Source organism: Anser cygnoides, chromosome 18 (assembly GCF_040182565.1).
Source record: "Anser cygnoides isolate HZ-2024a breed goose chromosome 18, Taihu_goose_T2T_genome, whole genome shotgun sequence".
Taxonomy (NCBI): Eukaryota; Metazoa; Chordata; class Aves; order Anseriformes; family Anatidae; genus Anser; species Anser cygnoides.
The window spans coordinates 9,844,511-9,864,363 of NC_089890.1; the positions used below are offsets into that span (position 1 = coordinate 9,844,511).

At 40.5% G+C, this 19,853-nt stretch overlaps 1 protein-coding gene across 4 annotated transcripts in view; it reads left to right on the plus strand.

The window, feature by feature from the left end:
- The window catches only part of VMP1 (vacuole membrane protein 1), a 67,702-nt gene that overhangs the window by 11,031 nt on the left and 36,818 nt on the right, over window positions 1-19,853 (plus strand). For all 4 annotated transcript variants that reach the window (XM_048074188.2, XM_013198049.3, XM_048074189.2 and 1 more), the window contains 3 exons: window positions 1,239-1,329; window positions 3,508-3,618; window positions 16,184-16,351. In XM_048074188.2, coding sequence (XP_047930145.1) covers window positions 1,239-1,329; window positions 3,508-3,618; window positions 16,184-16,351 — 370 coding nt within the window. The remainder of the gene's footprint in view (window positions 1-1,238; window positions 1,330-3,507; window positions 3,619-16,183; window positions 16,352-19,853) is intronic.

A 19,853-nucleotide genomic window follows, 5' to 3' on the forward strand; every position in this document is an offset into this window, starting at 1 on the left:
CTACTGCCTGGCTTCCTAGATACTAAAGTTTGTTATAGATAGCATTTGCATCCTCAGTTGTGCAGCACTTCTATGTTGTGTGCCACTGTACAACATAGAACTACACAACAACAGCTGTGGTGTGTAAAATAACAATGTCTTTACAGAAAATAACAACAACTAGATTCTAAACTATGAAGATGACCTCAGATTGACACTGGTTTCCTGTGTTCCACTTGAGTAAACTGGGATTTAAATGACAATCGCTTGGAAATCCAATTCTTGTACTGATACAAGCAGCACAAACGTTTTTACAATTACAGGAAGATTAAAGTAACTTTTTTCAGCCTGCTTAATATGAAACATTTGCTACTGTTTTGCTGTATTACACTTCCCGTATTTCAATCTTTCCTTCTGCCTATTTAAATGGATAAATTACGTTTATAGTTCACTATTTCATGCCAGTGATTTTTAAGTGATGCTAGCACTTCCTTTTCTTTATAGCATTAGATGACACTGTAATAGTGTTTCCCAGAAAATAATAAATATATTCTTTAATCAACTGTGTGTGGCCACTTATGTGTCAAGCAGTATTATTGCAACCTTTCAGAATTAGGCAGGTGCAAAAGTACTGGATGTCATAAAAGTGCTTTTTTCCCTTCACCCATAGTAGCTTCCTAATGCTTCATAATTAGCAATAATGTATGCATTAAACTTTGAGCTGTAACAAGAGGTACTAACTTCAGCAGATTAAGAGAACCAAAATAATGTTGAGGTTTGCTCATTTTACTGTCACTGTGGCTCTACCCACCAGCACAGTTTGAAATCAGCACTTCTGTCACCCACCCACAGATCATCCCCTGCACAGGGCCGGTGCCTGCTTTGCACTTGGCTTAACCATGAATGTTTTTGGTGGTCCTGTATTTGAAACTCTCTTGGCTGCAGAAGCTGAATGTTAGCTTTTAGATAGTAACTTGCTGAAAGCAAACATCCTTTTACTTGCTTTTTTTTTAAAAAAAAAAAAAAAAAAGTCTGAACTTTGTTCTCACTTGACAGTGAACTAGAGATTTTTCTGTCAAGAATAAAGGCTCCCCAGCTAGTTCTTGGGAGGTTTACATTTTTATAACAGTGAACTTTTCAGCTGTCATTTTGCCTACTGACTACATCCACGCAGACCCACTCTACAGTGATAAATAACTAAGTTACTTTGAAATGCATGCTAAGTTATGAAAAACACTAATCACCATTTGTCTTTTAAGATTGTGGCATCGACGAAGTATCCTGGTGGCTTTTTTACTGATGCTTGCAGTGCTTACAGCTACGTATTATGTTGAAGGAAGACATCAACAGGTATGAGGCTTTCAGGTTACTTTCCTGGGGCTAATACTTTCTGTCCCTGTGCTAAAATAGACGTCCTGGGAATTGAATAGGGTCTTAACGAGATTGTAGCGTGTCTTTTGAACCTCTGCTTGCTAAGGTTATCTGTTTATCATGTCATGACTCCCCTTGTGTCATGTGTGGATGAGTTGCATTTTAAGGACGGGGGAAGATCAGCTGTATCATTGCATCTATTTTGTTGCATATGTAGGTGTTCTACTTCTCATCTGTTCCTAAATAAGCACACCTCTGATGCTGCAGCATTCTTTCACATCTGTTGTTAACAAGCTTTAAATAGTAGCCTGAACTCTTGAGAAAATGTTAAACTGAGTCATGACAGAACTTGATTGGTTTCCAAGAACTGTTCCTATTGCTGTGGAAGGGTATCCTGACCAACTCAGGCATACGCGTAGGCATAAAATGGTTTCGTGGCTCAAATCTGGTTCCATGATGCTTTTTATGCTCCCATTGTCTTACAATGGCTGTTTTAAAAACTTAGTTGTCTTTGGTTACATGAACGCTTATGCTTTTACATCACCTGAAGTGTAGGTGTTTTCTCTAAGCGTAAGGTGATGGTGTTGTCTACACCTGTCCCCTCTCCATTTGTCCTTGAGTTTCAGGTTTTCTCTGAGGGCAGCCCTTTTTAACCCAGCGGAGCATTTCCTTGTGCAGCTGAATCACCTTACCACTCTGAAAATCACCAGGTTCCCCATCTCAGGGAACTTGTTTACATCTATGCTGCTGTGCTCTGTCACTGCTTGAGGGACACGCAGGTCTGGAACAGGACTCCTGGCTTCCCAGGATGAGTCACTTAATGAATTTCTTCACTTCACTGCATCCTTGCTTGCTCAGTCCCATGCTTGAAACCTAAGCAGGTACACACCGGGCAGGTTGGCAGATGGTAGATCAGCGGTCCATTCCTGTTCCTGATGGGCAAATACCTGCTTCGTTTACAAACTGCCCTGGCTAGTGGCTTTGTCAGCATCGAGGCCAGAGCTTGATGCACTCAACATTTGCCACTAGATGGCTCTTACAAACTGGTGTTGAGGCACATGCCCCCTGAGCTGGCTGGGGCTGTGGTGCAGCAAGGCTTGGCAGAGCAGTGCCTCCAGAGGTTTCCTTGAGCCTGCTGGGAAGAAGCCCGTACCTCTGGGATGAGCAAGGGGAGCGTGCCTGCAGTGTCGAGCGGTGCTTGGAGCTGTCTTCTGTGTTGATGCGGTTGTTTGCTCCAGCAGCTGTCTGTCCATACCCCTTCCTCCAGAGCTTCTTACCTAATGTCCATGTCCTGCTAAACCCTCTACCCATCTCTGTGTACCATCAACATATAATTGAATATATAAGTCACTTTCTTCCAAAACCACATTCAAAATAGCTAAGTATATATACTTGCAGTTTCAGTAGCTGTTTTTAGGACTTCTTTTGTACTCTGGTAGGCTGGAGCCTGGTTAAGACTGGTAAACTTCACCTAGATGCTGTCGATCCATGCGTGGTATTAAAGGGCACCCCTTCTTCCCTTCTTGGGGCTGTGGCATAGACACGTTGAAGGCCTCGCTCACCCATTTACGCTATTGCTCTCGTGGCAGCGAGAGCGAGATACAACCTCCTGTTCCTGCAGTGTACCTGGCTGTAGCACCCTTGCATCCAGAATTTGTTGTGACTTTCTCACATCCTTTGCAACGTGCAATGAAAGTTTCAGTCTTCCCTTAGAAGTAACAAACATGGTTACTCAGGGGGCCAGGATAAAGCATTCAACAACTAACGTTCAGCAGCTAACCCTGTTCCTTTATTTATCAGTTGAGGAAATTCCCTGATCTGTCTGCTTGCTGCTTGGCCTCCGGTAGATACTGTCTGTGCTTACTGCTTACCTGTGTGAACTATTCTGGGTTTTCAAGTCCTCATTACTGAACCTGAATTTTCATCTATCTCCTTGGAAACTAGCTGATTATAAGGCGTGTGGGCTTTTCATTTGAAAATGCGTTGTTCTCTGTACATATGCCTGTGCTATAATTGTAGTAAGTTGCAAACAGAAGAATCTAGGATGCTGTTTCCGTTGTTGTAATACAAACTAATGCGGATAGTTGTCTGTAGCTTTAACTTTCTCCTCTAAGAGACATCACCATGTTTGTTTGTTTTGTGACTTTTCTCTTTCAGTATGTGCGGTATATGGAGAAAAAGTTCTTCTGGTGTGCCTACTGGGTAGGATTAGGCATTCTGTCCTCTGTTGGACTTGGAACAGGTCTTCACACCTTTCTGCTCTATTTGGTAAGGATATTTTTATTTTGTGTTCTTTCTGAATCATTTATTTTAATTGTTGCATATTTTTAAGATCTATGAATAAAGAATCTTCCCTAGGTCCTAAATGTTAAATACTTCCGAAGGAAAAGAAATACTTAGTGTAATGCTGCAAAACTCTGTTCAGTGTTGTTGTTACTCTACATTGTATAGCTTATGCTATATGCTCATGTTGAACTCTAGATATTAGTCTGCTGTCATCCTTCACTTTGAAACAATGAGTCAAAATCTGCAATGCCCTATGCTCTAACTTACTAATTTAAAGAAAACATTTTCTAGTGTGTGCAGCTCAAATGTTTCCATTTTAAAATTTTCTGCATACTCTTAGTAGAGTAAATTACTTAAAATGATCATTCTTTGAGCTGAAACTGCTGAAATGGGCAACTGTTTTTGTAGTTCAGTCTGTATTAATTTTGCTTTGAAAATAATAGCAAGAAAAATGTTCGGCTACAAAGATAAAATAGTCTCTGTTGTTCTGAAAATTTGTATGATGTTGTTTATCTCAACTTAGCTAGGAAAGTTAGAGAAATGTTTGGGCGTGTTTTGCTTTTGGCCATTGGATTAGTTCCTTGTTTATGAAACCACTGTCCTGGATTTAAGAAAAGGATTCATGGCCACAAAATAATTAAAACCAGTTTATGCAACAAATGTCATCTTGTATTTGGGACAATTACAGATGTTTACTTTCAGAACTGCTTTAATCATTAACACAGAAAGCACTACAGGAAACAAGAAGCTCGTGTTTTTCCACGCAGCAAAGCAATGCCTGTTAGGTCTAGTGACATCTGTGTAGGCATCGTTTGCCGTCGCGTTAGTCTGTTAGTGTAGCTTCTCTCCTAAAGATTCTGGAGGCAGAAGGTACGGAGGAAAGAAAACTATTGTTAAACAGAAACAAGCTTCTGCATACGCAGCCTTTTAGGCAAAAATACTGCTGTCAACCTAAATGATTGAAAACTTAAACTCAGTAGAGCCGATGAACACAGTCTAAACATTTTGCATGCAGTGCTGGACAGTGCTTAGTGGTGACTTGACAGTGTACGAATCATTCTGACTGGCAGAGGTGATGACAGTAGCTTAGGGACAGCAAAACGCATGGGCTCTGCAGATGGAGAATCAATCAAAATCAGTCCTGAACCGAGGTGCCCATCTCACTGGAGAGGCAACCCAGCCTGATGTGATGGCCTGAGGTGGAGTGAAGTTCACAAATTCAGCTCAGTCTGGGTGCTCCACCAGCCTAGGGTGGGAGTGAAAATTAAGCAGGAAGGATCGCTGGCTGTTCATCAGGCCAGAGAAAGGAAGAGAAAGCAAAGTAATTCCAGGTTTGCTGTGAAAATCGGTAGATCATGATATAAATCAGCAAGTAGGACTTCTAAATGATAGATTTTTGTCTTGTTGTATATTTTTTTTGCTTGTTTGTTTTCTTAAGTTGTGTCTCACTGGTTGATATTCTGATTTCTTCAAACCAAAGACGTCATGTTATCTAGACAGCCTTTGAAGCAGTTCGGAGAGCTTACTGTACAGTTCTATTCTTAATTTTTACACATGTTGACAGAAATCTAGTGAATAAGAAATGTTTTCCACTATTTGTAAACTGCATTTGAAAGTGGGTTATTTCTTTGTTGTATGTTGATCTGGTGCAGAATAGCAAGTGCTGTCATTTTGTATCCTGGACAAATCATCTTTGTATCCAAGATGATTTTATCCTATAAAGAAGTCTTTATAAGACAGCACTGCTTCTTTTCTGAAAGAAGGTGGAATGAATTGACCTTTCTTTTACTCTAGTTTTAAATTTATTTTTTTAAATAGTTCTAAGTTACTTTAATAGAAAGCAAATTAAACTTCATAGCATATCACTGAACTTTTCCTGTGGGGTGTGTGAACTTAGTCAGTACATTTAGGTCATGACCTAGCCTGACACTTAAGTCACGTAGACAAAATATTACTTCTCTGGCTTAATAGTCAATATAATTTTCATTGTGTCTGTAGGAGGTATAAGTGAGCAGCCTTTTATAGATTCCAATGAGGAATATCACCTAGAAAAAGCAACTTAGCTAAATACTGTTAGCAGGGGTATTTATTGCAGATGTAGTGAAGTTATTTATTTGGAATGTAAGAAGTAAGGTTTCACAATTTGGGGGGGAAAAACATACTGCAATCAATTAGAAGGTGGTTATAGAGTAAAATGTAATAAAATTATACCGTTAACATCTAATGTGTATCAGTACAGGAGAAATACTTGTTTGTTTGCTTTAAATACGTAATAGAGATGAGCATTTTTCTATTACGTTGAGGGAATTCCATAAAGGCAGTGAGCAAAGTAAGAGAAGCAAAGATGCATTTTTTATTTTTTCTCGTGTGCAAGATCTAGTGACTAGCATGGACCCTAAATTCAGAACAAATACACTTCCTCGGCACTAAACGTGCCTGAACACTGCACAGTTCATAACTTGGTGGAACATACTGGGCTTTGTGCCACTAGATGGCAGTGGGAGTGTAAGAACACAAGATTATTGCCCTGACAGCGTGTTGCCATTTTAAGTAGCAGAACTGTTAATTTTCTTGTCAATACAGCTATGCCAGCAGTATGTATGTGGAACGTACTATCAATGGAGTAATACAGGCTTTAATATCTACTGATTTTAGGGCTGCATGTTGTGCGAAAGGGAACGGGGATTGCTAACTTAAGACAGTTGGTGTAACTTCTCAGGGTAAATTGGTTCAGAGTAGTACTCTGTATTTAATCCATCTGGAAACAAAGCAATTAGGAGCTCTGGCTTTCAAAAGGAGGAGTTTTAAATAATTTGCTATTTTAGTTGTGCAGTACCTACCTCTAAAAGTAGAAATAGAATAGAATATAGTAGAAATACTAGGTAGTGAGCTCTCTATATTGAATTTTACATTAATGTATATCTACTTTCCATGTTCCATGTACTTTAATTACATTTCTTGATTACGCTAAAACTTATTCTTCTAGTGATTCAAAGAAATTAAAAGTTTAAAAACAAACAAACAAAAAGAAATTAAAAGTTTTAAAAAAACCAACCAAACAAAAAAATCCTCTTCTGCTTTAGTGCCTGGATTTGCAGGCAGTAGAGAATAGACTCAGTAAGTATTTTAAAATTGTTCATAATTAATTGCTCATTTTAAATGTGTATGTACAGTGAGATTGCTGGGAATGCAATTACATGCTTAGAGAACAATGCTCCCGGGCCCACCCATGTGCCGCTGAGCTCTTGTTGATGCTTGCAGTATTGTCTCTGCCATCAAGGGCCAACGGGCAGGAATTGATGGCATGTAGGCACCTGTTCATACAGTGCCTGAACTGCTTCAGCTGTGACACAGGTGCATCTTTCTTAAATATAGCCCTGCACATAGTGCATACAACTATTTCATATCAAGCTGCTCATAAGCGCAGCCTGTTAGCTGGGCAAATCGCTCCCAGAAGTAGTTATGCAATAGATGCAGCATAGGAATGACTCTGGCCTGGGTAGCTGTTTTTCCAGGGTTGAAAACTGTCATTCGTCTGGATTCTTCAGAGCATCTCACGCCAGCCACCATGTGGAGTGAGGTGGATTCAAGTTCCAGGAGAGATCTTGGGGTTACTGAGAAGACAGTAGTTGGAACTAGCAGTTTTGTTTAAAGCGGAGTTTACAACCTAAAGCAGTCTCCCTTTGGGGGCACATTACTGCCCCTGCTTTATATCTGTTCACATCTGATTTGGATTTTGTGGGTCACCAGAATGTTCATTGGCAGAACGTTCTTGCTGAAAACATCGTGGTCTAGGAGGGAAAGGTCAATTTTGTTAGTTTGATCATAGGCTTTTTATTGCTATTTCTGCGATTCAAGAACTTCTTATATATATTGCAAAGGATCTAACGTTATCTGCTGCATCGGCTCCTAGTTTAATTCTGCCCCCTTGGATGTCGCAAGCAGTAAATGTAAAATTTGACTTGGCTTTTTGGGAAACAATCCTCTGTCTGCAAATTGGCAGTGAGCTGAGGGCTGGCACAGAGCAGGTCTTCAGCACAGAAATGTGGAAGCAGGCCACTCTTCCAAGAATCCTTTTTATTCTGACACTTTCAAAACAAGTCTGCTGGCTTTTTTTCCCAAAGTCCATTAAAGGTTTTTCACAATTCTTTAAAAACACCACTTTAAAAATAGTAATCACGATGTGGTTCCGTAGGAAATAAAACTATTATGATTAACGACTCCAGATACTGGTTTTAGCAGCACACAGTTGGTTTTTTTTAGCCTTATGTTTTCTTTTATACTGCTCCTACGTTAAAATACAAATGGCACGAATCACCTAAGTGCCAGAAGAAGATGACCGCGGGTAACTTGTCAGGAATTTCTTGTTTGTACATCTTGGAGAGGTCCATCCGCTGCTGCAGAGCGACATGAATGAGCTGGCAGCAGAGACACTAGGTGGAGCGCTCAGCTGGAGCCGCGCCGCCCGTGCCATCTTCGCGCTGCGCTCCGCGTGATCTTGCTTTCGGTTCGCCAAACGGATCGCAAAAGATGCGACCGATGCGCAGAAAATCAGCTTAGAATTAATGCCTATCAAACTGCCTCGTGTGAAAACTGGCTGATAAACGGCCTTTCTGGATATGGTCTGTTAAAATCTGCAGTGCTGGGGGATGAATGGAAGCAAATTCCTTACAGGTCAAAAGTGCAGAGCGGGTTTTGGCTGCCTGCAGTTGTTTGTGTTTTTGTTTTTTGAATGTGGATCTCTGCTTGCTTGCTGGTAGAGCCAAGTGGAGCAACTGCTGGGGAGGCTTTCGCTGGTAGCTGGATTGCAGACTAGCACAAACAGGAAATGTGAGGTACAATAGGAATGCTTTCTGCGCGGAGGTCAGAAAAGAGTTTGGATTTTTTCAGCACTGCAATGTGTGGGTTTGTCACTGAATTCCTCCTGGGGTGTCCTGTAGCGGAGTGAAAGAGCACGGCAATGATTTCAGGCCGTGAAAAAGAACAGAAAACTGCCCTTAAAAAGAAGGGAATTGCAAAGACAGTGTCTTCATTGACAGGGCTGGCTTTAGAGAGCCAGTTTGGGTTTATCTGGGCTTGAGGGTTCAATGTCTTGCTTTTGTCCTGAATTGGTTCCAGGGTTTGGCTTTGGCGAGAGGTCACATTCTGGCCTCCCAAAAGCACGGTAGTTTGCAGCTGAAATGACTCGCGTTTTGGCCCTGTCCGAACTGAGTTTGGGTTAGAAACTGAGCATTTAAAATCCAGACAGCTCGTGCAATAATGAGCTCATTTAAAAAAAAAAAACAACCTGTTGTTGGTGTTGATCTTTTTTTAAAAACAAACAAACAAAAAAAAGCCAAATACACCACCTTTCTTTATTGCCAGGACTACTGAAATCTTTTTAAAATTAAAAGATTTTTTTTAGCTATCCAGTTCCAGAAGCTAAGCTTGTAAGGAGACTAATGATAAAATTGCAAAAACGGTTCTAAAAAGGAAAACTCACAAAACAGGGCTTACTCACTTTTGTGAAGTAGATGTAATTTCAAAATCTACAGAATTTACTTTAATTCCCTCCCCCTCCCCCCCGTCATTTATTTCCTATTTTAAAACAGGAGTATTTTCTTAGTGATTGTCAACTTCAGGAGAAGTTTTGCTTTTTTCTTGTGGATCATTCAAAACGACTGTGAATAATTCATAAAATTATGGGGTCTGTGTGTAAAGGAAAAAGGGAGAAACAAGAGCTGAGCTGCCCCAGCCAGGTAGGCGGGCGCAGCAGCGCTCCCCTTCCCAGTGCTGAATTATTTTTGCTAAGTGAGGTGTTCGTTTCCAGTCCGTGCTGTTCTTCGATTCACATGTCAACCTGCAAGCCTATAGCCAATGAAATAAAAAATGGTTTTGTCTAAAATCTGCGATCAGATTACTGCTATTGAGTTAAGGCAGTTGAAAGCAAAATACATGGTGGGTGCAGAAGCCAGGAATTAGTTGTAAAGCTGAAGCGGAGCCTGTTGGTGTGAGGATCGCATGTGACTCTTACTCTTTCATTTGTTTCCTCCATCTCTTTAAACCAACTTCCTCCAGCTGTCCTAAGCTTTTTACAATGAACTGAAACATCCTGGAGTACTTGAATCAACACAACTTAAAAAATCACTTTTGCTCACCATCCCTTGATGGGAGCTCCTTCCTACAGTTCACACGGGCTCTGTTCTGCTCAAACTGCAGCATTTACATTAATAACGCGCTGATGAACTGGAAGAGCCCAACGCATTAGCCAGGACGCTGCCGCCAGATTAGTTGAGCAACCTGGGAGTTTCTTAAGTCTCCCGGTGGCTTCCTCGCGTTTAAAACATCTGAGATGAAAAATGGCATTTTCCTGGTGACTCAGGAGCAGCTCCTGCCGGTCCCCTGCCCTGCTGTGAGGGTGGCAGGGGCTGGTGGAGCAGCTGGAAGCAATAACCTCCCGCACTGCCCCACCGTGAGCTGCCGGGCCGCGTGAGTCAGAACCCGAAGCGGTGGGGCTGCGAGTTCCTTATATGGCCCCCAGCGCCGCTGGAAGCGGTGCACGTCAGGATCTGGACAGTTTATCTAAAGCTGGAACTGTGGTAATAAACAGCTAACGTGAAGCTCCTCCATCTGTGCAGGATTAGCTACCTTACTGTGGCTTTTCAGAAGTCTGCACCCTGCTGATGTCATGCTAACATTTAAGTTGCACTGAGCATCTGGGCCAGTGGTAGCGAGCTGAACTTGCACCGAAGGGTTAGTGAGGTGATTGTGCGCCGTGCTCTTCCTTTCGAAGGCTGATGGACTTTACCTTTCGGGTGCTGACACCTTATTTTCATTATTTGCTCTTGATTTCCTTGTCACCGATCCCGTCTGATAACTCTGCTGGGAGGTCACGTTCTGCTTTCCTCTCACTCGCTCTCTTGGAGTCGCTGCTGGTTTTTTTGTTGTGTTTTAATGCTTGGCCTGAACTTTGTGCTTTTCTCGTCTCTGCTTCCTTGAGCCAGGCTGGAAAAACTGATAACAGTGCAAGGCGATCTCTAATTGGAGACGTTAAAGCCAATCATCACTCCTAGTATCAATTTGAATAGATTCTGTGATTTATTCCTCAGTAATAACAAGTGGGTGGCTAGGGAAGGGTGAGGAGAAAACGCTGACAGATTATTTTTGTCTTCCGTCAGCACCAGAGTATGAACTTGGATTCTTCCTACTGTGCCTCTTCCTGACGTCAGTCTGTTTGATGGCTCCTATAGAAAGTAGTATGACCATAGCCTTATGAAGCGTCTGCTTTTCATGTTACTCCTCAAAGCAGCAACGTGGCCCTGTTATGCGTTCAGTGGTACCACGTGCCTGCTCCCCTGGTGGTTCTTCTTCACTTGTATTTGGAGCTTGTGGCTCATCGTTTGGAATTTCCATCAGCTCTGCACTGGGGCAAGGCTCGACTGAAGTGGGAATGGAAACTTGCGAACAGGCACATGACTGTAAAATGAATACGTTGCCTGAAATGCCACGGCGGTGTGCTAAAGCTAGCCCTGACCGCCTGATGGATGGCTATGTCACTTGAGGATGCTCTAGCTATGGGATCCTTCTTCGTTCTGAGACCCTTTTTATATTCTGTGCTGCGTACCAGGCAATATATAAAATCACGAGGCACTTTAATCTTGTGACACAGACAGACAGACTAGATTGACGTATTTTCTAGCCGCCTCTAGGTCCAGTCTTTCTCTCGTAATTGCAGAGCGGTTTTCCTGGTGGGTAGTTGTCCACTGCTCCCGGAGATGAAAAGATGCTGTAACTTGGTGTTACTTTCTACAGAGGTGTAATGACTTCGTAGATAAGTATGAGATGAGTCGCAGCCCGGGGCAACGCTTGCAGGATTTTTCCCATGAGAAGCAAGCTTTTGCTTTTCTAATTTATCTTAATCAAATATAGAATGACATGTTTTCCCCCCTGTGGAAGGGCTGAGTCTTGAACCTGGTATGAAAAGCTCTGTATCCATGGAGGAAAACAGATTTTTAGTACATTAAGTTCAGCAATGAGTTCAGAATAGTGTTTGTCTTGCTGGCAGACGTATCACTTTTCTTTGTGAGATATTGCTAAATTAGAAGCAGCCTAAAATTATATCTTTCCCCAAATAAAAAAGGTTAAAATTAGATGTCATTCTTGTGCTCGTATCACTTGGGCAGGATGGCTGTTCTGTGAAGGGGCACATGAGAGAAGAACTCTTGATAAGGAGTTTGCAGCTATGGTTTTGTTCACAGTCTAGATGCACAGAATGATTAATAACGTGAGATGTGATTCACTTTTAATTGGATATTCAGTCGTTTTTCCTTATGGTAAAGACTTCTGTGCTATAAATATAATGCAAATCAACATGTTTGTAAGGATTTTAACTTCAACTTGCAGTGATGAGTTTCCAAGTGTGATTTATAAATAAAAGATTATGCTTTCTAGACATGTCATAACACAGCATTTAAAGTAACTTGTTTCTAAGGATTAGCAGTGTCTGTTCGAACTTGGGTGACTTCAATCATGAAACTGAAAATTCTCTGAAGGCCTTTGAGTTCAAGAGTTCGAGGTTGCCTTCTCGAAGACTTTACAGTTGTGTAGATAGGGATTTCCAAACTCCCCTAAATTACTATTGCTAAAATATAGATTTATGTTGAGTTGATCTCGATGACCAACTCTTGTCTCGTTTGATTTGTAAATTGTACAGATATTTCTAACAAATCACATTCCAGCCTAACCACAGGCTCCTTCTGGTCGTCAGTAGAGGCAAGCAAATGTTTCTCGCCCGAGTCAGCAGAATGTTTCTCAATTTCTTCTGTGTTAGCCCTTGGTGGTGCCTCCTGCAATTAAAAAAAAATCATTGGAAAAGGGTGAGGAAAAGACAGTTGGTGTTCAAGGATCTTACATGCCTTGAATTTCAGCGACTCTTCCTGGTTTGGCAAGCAGCATGTCTACTAAATCGGCTGGTTTTATATTTGTTGTCTGGTATGAGAGGGTTTGAAGTAGTTTCACAAAGCTATTTTTAAAGGTAGAGGTGCAGTTGGAGTCCAAGAGGAGATATCTTAAAGGTTTCCCTGAAGTGTTGAAATAAACTGAGTTATTGCGAAGAGGTAACACACGGACCATTGCCTGCAGCTCCATGTGGAGGAGGAGGCAGAGAGGGTGGGGAGGTATTGTTTGAAGAGGGTTTAAAAAAAAAATTATGAGAATGAATCCTCCTGGCCCAGGGAGGAGTGTAAAGAAAACTGAGTGCATTTTGAGTGGGATTTTTGCAAAGATGACACCTGGAGCCTGCTTGAAGTTGGTTCCCTGTTCCTTTCAGAGTTCATATTTAGCAATAGCGATGGTTTAAAACAAAATGGCACCTCTCTTATGAAACACCCAGTGGCCCTCCCACTCTTCCCCCCTCCCTGCACCCATGGTCCTGTTTAGCCAACCATTGTTTTGTGAGGTGCTTGGTAACCAGCTTTGTGAAAGCGTGATGCTCGATGTGAGCTTTCAGAGCAGAGCTAGAACAAAAGCAGATGTCAGAGATGTTGCGTGCAGCCTGCCAAGCTGTGCGATGTTGTCCGTTCGACTAGCAGGACAGCTGGGCTCCACTGCGAGAGGAGGACACGGGATTGTTCTGCTCTCCTTTGGCTCTCTGAATTCTAATACTCCACACTTCATCACTCTTAATGAACTGTTTATGCTTTATTTCTTATTCCAGTTAAAATGTGGCTTCTGTGGGTTCCATAACTCCAACTTTTTTCCATTATAGAACTGTTTACATTGCAGTGGAAGAATTATGTTCAATTGGCGTAGTCTTCAGGTGGCTCGCTGGCCATTTACAGCAGCTTTGTGAAATGCCTTTTTTTTCCGTTGGCTGCTCCTTGTACGATTTTTCCTTTTGCAGATGTTCGTTGAGGACTGGGAGAGCTCTCCTAACAGGAGGTGACACTTGGAGGCTGTGAAGCCATCCAAGGATGGCAACTCTGTTGGGAGGAGCTGCTCATGGCAAGAAGCTCCTACAAAAGCATGCTGGTCATGCACAGCGGTCTCCTGGTAGGCATTTTGTCTCTGCAGTCTCCTGGAGTGCAGTGGCTTCCCTGCACTGCCTGCGTGCAGCTTGAGAAGGGCTGGTGACGGTGTCAGTGAAACCTTGCGAAGAGGGTGGGGGCCTCGCTACACTACCGATTATATTTGTCTCTTACTATTATAAAACTGAAACTAACAGTCTCCCATCACAGCTGGCTGTAGTTAGCTGTAGTGTGGTTGATCTTCCAAATTTTGTAGAACTGAAAATCGTACTTCTTGATTCACACGCCGTACCTCGCTGCCTTGGCAGCAAGCTTACCCTTACTCGCAAGGGAACATAGGAAATGATCATTTACAAGTCGAGTACGTGGGGATTTCCTCCATGCAAATTTCATATTCAAGAGGTTTTTATTGCAAATTTATGCAGGTGAAAACCATGACTTAGGGAAGAAGGCCTGAGAGACCTTTTTGTCCCAAGTTAGCTGTCAGGTCAGGGAGGGGAACGGGATGGAACTGAATTCCCTGAGTTTGTGTGGTGCAGAAAGAGGTTCCCAGGCTCACCAGAAATGTACTTTGTAATTTCAGGGAAGTTTCAGTTCTCTCTTTGCCTCTGTCCTCCATGAGTAAAACAGAGATACATTATTTGTTTAGATCTGAAACGGGGGGGAACGGGGAGTGCCTTGCAGCTGTTACCAAAAAGGAGGCCACTGCCGTTGCGGCCTAGCGAAATGGCTCTAGCACGTGTTACCTCTCACTTGTTCATCCCTCCTATATCAACATCGCTTTTTGTGTATCAAGTTCTGGACCTCTTCTTTTTCAATTTTACTTTAATGAACCTTTGATTATTTTTATTTGGGATAGACTGTGCCTCATTTTTCAGCTCGATAGGTAGGTTCTATCGTGAGTATTCACAGAAGTAGGCCTAAAACCACTTCTTGAATTAGTCTCCTATAAAGCAACAAGGAATAAAAGAATTCGCTTGGTATCAGAGCAGCTTTTCTTTTACCAATTGCATGCCAGATGACTGGTTTTATTTTTGAATTGTGTACATGTGACAACAGTAGTCACAGCTGTCATACAGAAAAAGATATCTGGTATTTTTTTCACCATTCTTCGCTGCCATTAAGTAAATTGTAGCGTCAATATAATTATCTAAGTCTTGTGCTCTGGCGTGTACAGTGAGACCTGAAATGTTGACATGAATGAAGGCAACGAAATCCTTCTTCCAAGTAAGTCTAGGAAAGGCAATGAGGCTGCTTCACCTTTTGTGTGAGGCATGGCGCTGTAGAATTTCACCCTTTAATGTGCAAATGAAGCCTGCAGGATCCTCTGAATCTCTCTTGCTCCTGCATTTCAAAGTGAGCTTTGGGAGCCTTGTGCAGGGTTTTTAGGCAGTGTTTAGGTCAATCATACTTTCTCTTTCCCTCGTTATTCTGTAATAAAGCTAGCTTGGGGGGGAGTTATCAGGCTTCCTTATCGATCTAATAAAATGCACGCGACTCATTTAAAGCAAGAAATGTAGAAGAAAATTGTTGACGGTATGTTCCCAAAAATGTCGAAAGCCATCAATTAATAGCAGAAGTTAGTTTGTGTAATATATTGAGCATGTAAAGAAAATTTAAGATTTAAATCTGTGATTTTATGAAAAGAGCTTAGTTTATCTTTTTGTTTGTTTGTTTTTTTTTCCTTATTCCCCCAACAGTGTTTCCCCAACCTTTAGCTAAGTGATTTCTTTTAGCTACAACATCTATTGCTCAGGCAAGAAACTATCGAATTGCTTCTGACTTCTTTTGTATTAAAATAATAACAATCCTTTTAGATTGTAGCATTATGTAGCAGTTCAATTCCTGAATCGATTTTGATGCTGGTTTTGTTTGGAGATTTGTCCAAAAAATCTTTTACTGTTAGTTGGAGACAAGAAGTAATTCATTTATGTGGCATTTAAATAACATTACAGTTTTGAATTACATTTTAAACTATTTTAGCAAACAGCAGTAAGGTCACTTTCTTGTATACATAGAAAAACCAGCACAAGTTAAGTAACAGATTTTTGGAGAAAGATCCAAAAGTTACAAAGGTCCACTGGAAGATGTGATAAGGTCCAGGCGTTCTAAAAAAAATTTAACATGGAATTTAAATCGTCCTCTAAAAACAACAGTAGGGAAAACACCTGCTCTAATAAAGTTGCAGGCCATAAATACCTTGAAGAGACCGTTTTAAAATTTTGAAAATTTTCCGGTTTTCAGAAATAAGAATTCTTATTTTGCCTTAGCAATGTCATACTAGTGCAGAATGGCATGGCAAGAACTGAAAGACTCCTTAACATTAACTGTTGAAAAGAGGGATTTTTTAAAGAGTATTAATAACTAAAATTACACTTCAGATTGTCTAGAAAATCTAGTTTATGTATATAACATCGTTAATGGCCAAAGTGAGAAACAGTAAGTTTTAGCCTTGGTCCTTTATGTCAGGGATAAGTGTGTTTATTTTAATTTTTATTACTACTAACATAAAATGCATTTGAAATTACCTTTGTTTTTTTCAGGGTCCACACATAGCATCAGTTACTCTTGCTGCATATGAATGTAACTCAGTTAATTTTCCTGAGCCTCCTTACCCGGATCAAATTATCTGCCCCGATGAGGAGGCGACTGATGGATCCATCTCTCTCTGGGCTATCATCTCAAAAGTCAGGCTGGAGGCCTGCATGTGGGTAAGCTTTGCTTTATAAAACTTAAGGAATTTTAATTTATGCACTTAATTTCTGTGTTCAGCAATACACAAAAATCGCTGAATTGAGCAAAATAATGATGGCTTACACTGCCAACAGTAACATATCTGCAACATAAATAGTTACTTTCCTCCTGATCAGCCTTCTCTGTACTTGCTGTATGGTATTAATCCCCTGTAGTATTAATCTCCTATTAAAGTAATAGGTTATTACAAGACTGTCTTTTGTCAGCTGTGGTGTTGACTCTTTTTCTACATTATAGCAGAAAATACTTCTGTGCTTCAAAGCTGTTGATGCAAAAGGTAAGTTTTAGAGAGGGTATCTGCATTGGAAGTGGTCTTGCAGCTGTCAGATCTTACACTGAATGCAGTTGAGCAATAAATTTCACTAATTTTGAGCCTATAACTTGAGTGAATTCGCAGTTATTCCTATAAAGGACTCAGACCCTAATATCATAGCTGAGACGTTTTTCTGGGTTGCATCAATAAAATAGATTAAATATAGTGCTATGTCACCAAATTTTGTATATTATTTTTGTTTCTCTGTCTATTCCCATCATGGCAAACTCTTTGCTTCAAACAGGAAAAGCAGGTTAGTTTTTAAGTGAATCAAGGTCTTAGGAAATGCTGTCATCAGAACTTCCTTTCTGTTTTCCTTTCATTCCTTTTGCAGCTTTTTTTTTTTTTAACAGCTTGATTTTTGGAGGATTTTGGTCAGTTGTTTTTTTCATTATGGGTAGGTGATTTGGAATTGCAGTTTATACAGATGCATCTGCTGTGAACTGCATGCCAAATTAACTTTATTTTACTACTGGCTTCCTGTTCTGATTTAATTATTAGATTTTTGGTTTTCCAGTTCAAATGTACAGAGAGGAAATTCTGAAAATACACAGTATCTGATGTCTGCCCTGGTATTCCCAAATACCTTCCAATGACATGAAAAGATATCTTGAGGCAACTTCAGTCACTAACAGCTTTTACAATTATCAGCAGTTTTGCTACCTAAAAAAGTTACATTTAGGTTGTACACATTATAGACTGAAGTAGCATACAGCAGTACCAATGTCAAAATAACAATGGAGAAAGTGGAGTTACAGCCCTCTCAAGAAGCAAAGTATGTTTTAAATTTCAGTCTCTCAAATGAGTGGACAGATTTGCCTGAATGCTTGATAAGTAGCGGGAAGTACAAGTACTTATAAGACCATAAATATAAGCTTTTTTCCTTTTTTATTTTGCTGCTGGTTCCCTTCTGCTTAAGTTTGTTTAATGAAGACTAGAGTAATAAAAATGGCATTTACAATTACGTTTCTAGGGTTGCAAAATAAAAATGTAACTCGGGGTAAACATGCATTGCTTAATCTTCAGCATTTAAAATAACTGAACTATGAGGAGAATTAACTAGTTTAGAAATGAGTGAGTAGAGCTGCAAACACTGAAATCTTGCGTCCTTCTGAGCAGCCAGGCTGGAGAACAAATGGTATCTTCAGTCTCATGTGAGCAGCATTTCTTGGTTCAGGCTAGGGAAAGGACAAGGAAATAGGACCATGCCAGAACGTTTTGCATCCCCCTCTTCCCCGCCTTTCTTTCTTCTCGCCTTCAAATTCACTGTCAGCTACCTTTTCACTGAACTCTGTCTCCATGAGATTTTCCCTTGGGAGCATCCTCTGTCTACCAGTGGTGTCTAGTGTAATGTTATGCTTTCTTGGAATGTTTCATGAGTACATAAACATTGCTTGCTAATTTCCTGTAAGCCAAATCAAGTTGGCAACTGCTGCTGCTTCTTCCAATATGTTTCTTTTGTCCTAATTCCAGTTCACGTTTTATGGAAGCTGTTGAAGAAAATTACTCTCAGTTCTGTCTCTCTTAAAAACAAATTCTACTTAGCTGGAAAGTAACAGTGACTTCCAGAAAACAAAGCAAGCTATTTTATTATTTTTTTTTTCAACTCAGAACCTTACTAAAAATTTTTGAATTGAATGGCTTTTCACCTTTTAAAGTGAAATCAGGAATAGTAAGTATAATTCCTGATCTGGGTATGATTGAATGAACTCGCAACATTTTTTTTTTAATGAAACCAGCAACTTTTAATTGGATCTAAAATCTGAATTTATGATAAATGCTGGGTAATTGGAAAGAAAAGGAATTACTGGATGTGTACAGATGTGCTTGCACCAAGAGCCTGTTTCTTTTAGACTTGTAAAGTGAAATAATGTTGAAAGGCTCCAAAGTGAAACCTGGCCGATCTGCTTGATTGTTTGGAGGGAGACAGGAGGGTGGTAGGAATACAAGTTTTCATGTAAAATGTTGAAAGCAGGACGGTCCCACTGGGGACTCTGCAGGCCTCTGACTATAAAGCTGTCCAGGCTAGATATCCTGCAAGGCTTGAGTGCAGGGATTTATCTGCACAAGGGATTTGATTCAGATCACAAAAACATCAGCAGCTGTTTCAGCCAACTTAAACCAGGTACAGCTTTTTCCAGAGATTAAAATCATTACTAGTCCCCTGCATGTCAGTGATAGCCATTTCTGCAGATAATAAGTGTTACTGGGATTAAATATCACCGTATCTAAGGAATTATTAGGTGAAATGAAAATGATGCTTTTTTAAATCACTATAAAAATCGGCTCCACGAGTCCTGGCCTGCAGAAGGACTCTCAAAAACAATCTGCTAGGTGTATGCCAGTTTTCACAGCCTTCCATCCCACAGGGACAAGGAATTCAATAGTGCCATACATTTTTAATGTGTTGCAGCTTTTTTTCTTTCTTTCTCTTTTTTTACAAGAAATGAGGGGAAAGAATAAAATTGTTTAATTGCTCAGGATTAGCAGAACAGGCATTCTGTGTCCTGGCCAGGATGAAAATCTGTTTAAAAGACTCTTTCTAGTGGAGTAATTGCCCAGTTTCCTTTTCTGAATATACTTGTGTAAAAGAATTTTGATCAGCAATTACCTTTTTGATATGTTGTTAGTAAAATTGCATTCAATGTTAAATTGTGAAAATAGAGAACTAATGTTACAAAAAGAAGTTAAATAGTTACTGGTTTGTATCCCTTAATTGCTTGCTTCTTTTTTTTAATGCACTTAAGGAACCTATCTCAGGCAGACATGAAATCATATGATTTTGCTGCACTTCTGAAATGTTTTGTAATGAGCATGTGACTTATCCAATTTAAAGAAAGTTCATGTCCAGTACACGCATGCGAACCTCTTCCTCGGTTAACAAAATGAAGCCAAGGCGAATTGGCAGAGCCTGGAGAAGCAATGTGACTTTTTGTTCTTGCATCACCCTGAGAACATAACCTCAAGTTAATTTTTCTGAAACGTTGTTGCTACTGTTTGCAGGCTTATCTTCCCTTGTGCCAGAAACCGGCAGATTAATGAAGTTCAGCTTGTTGTGCTCGTTTAAGTTTTTTTTCTTCAGTGGAAAACAAGGCGTAAACAAGTGAGGCTGTGTACTTTATATGCTCAAACTGCGACTTTAACAG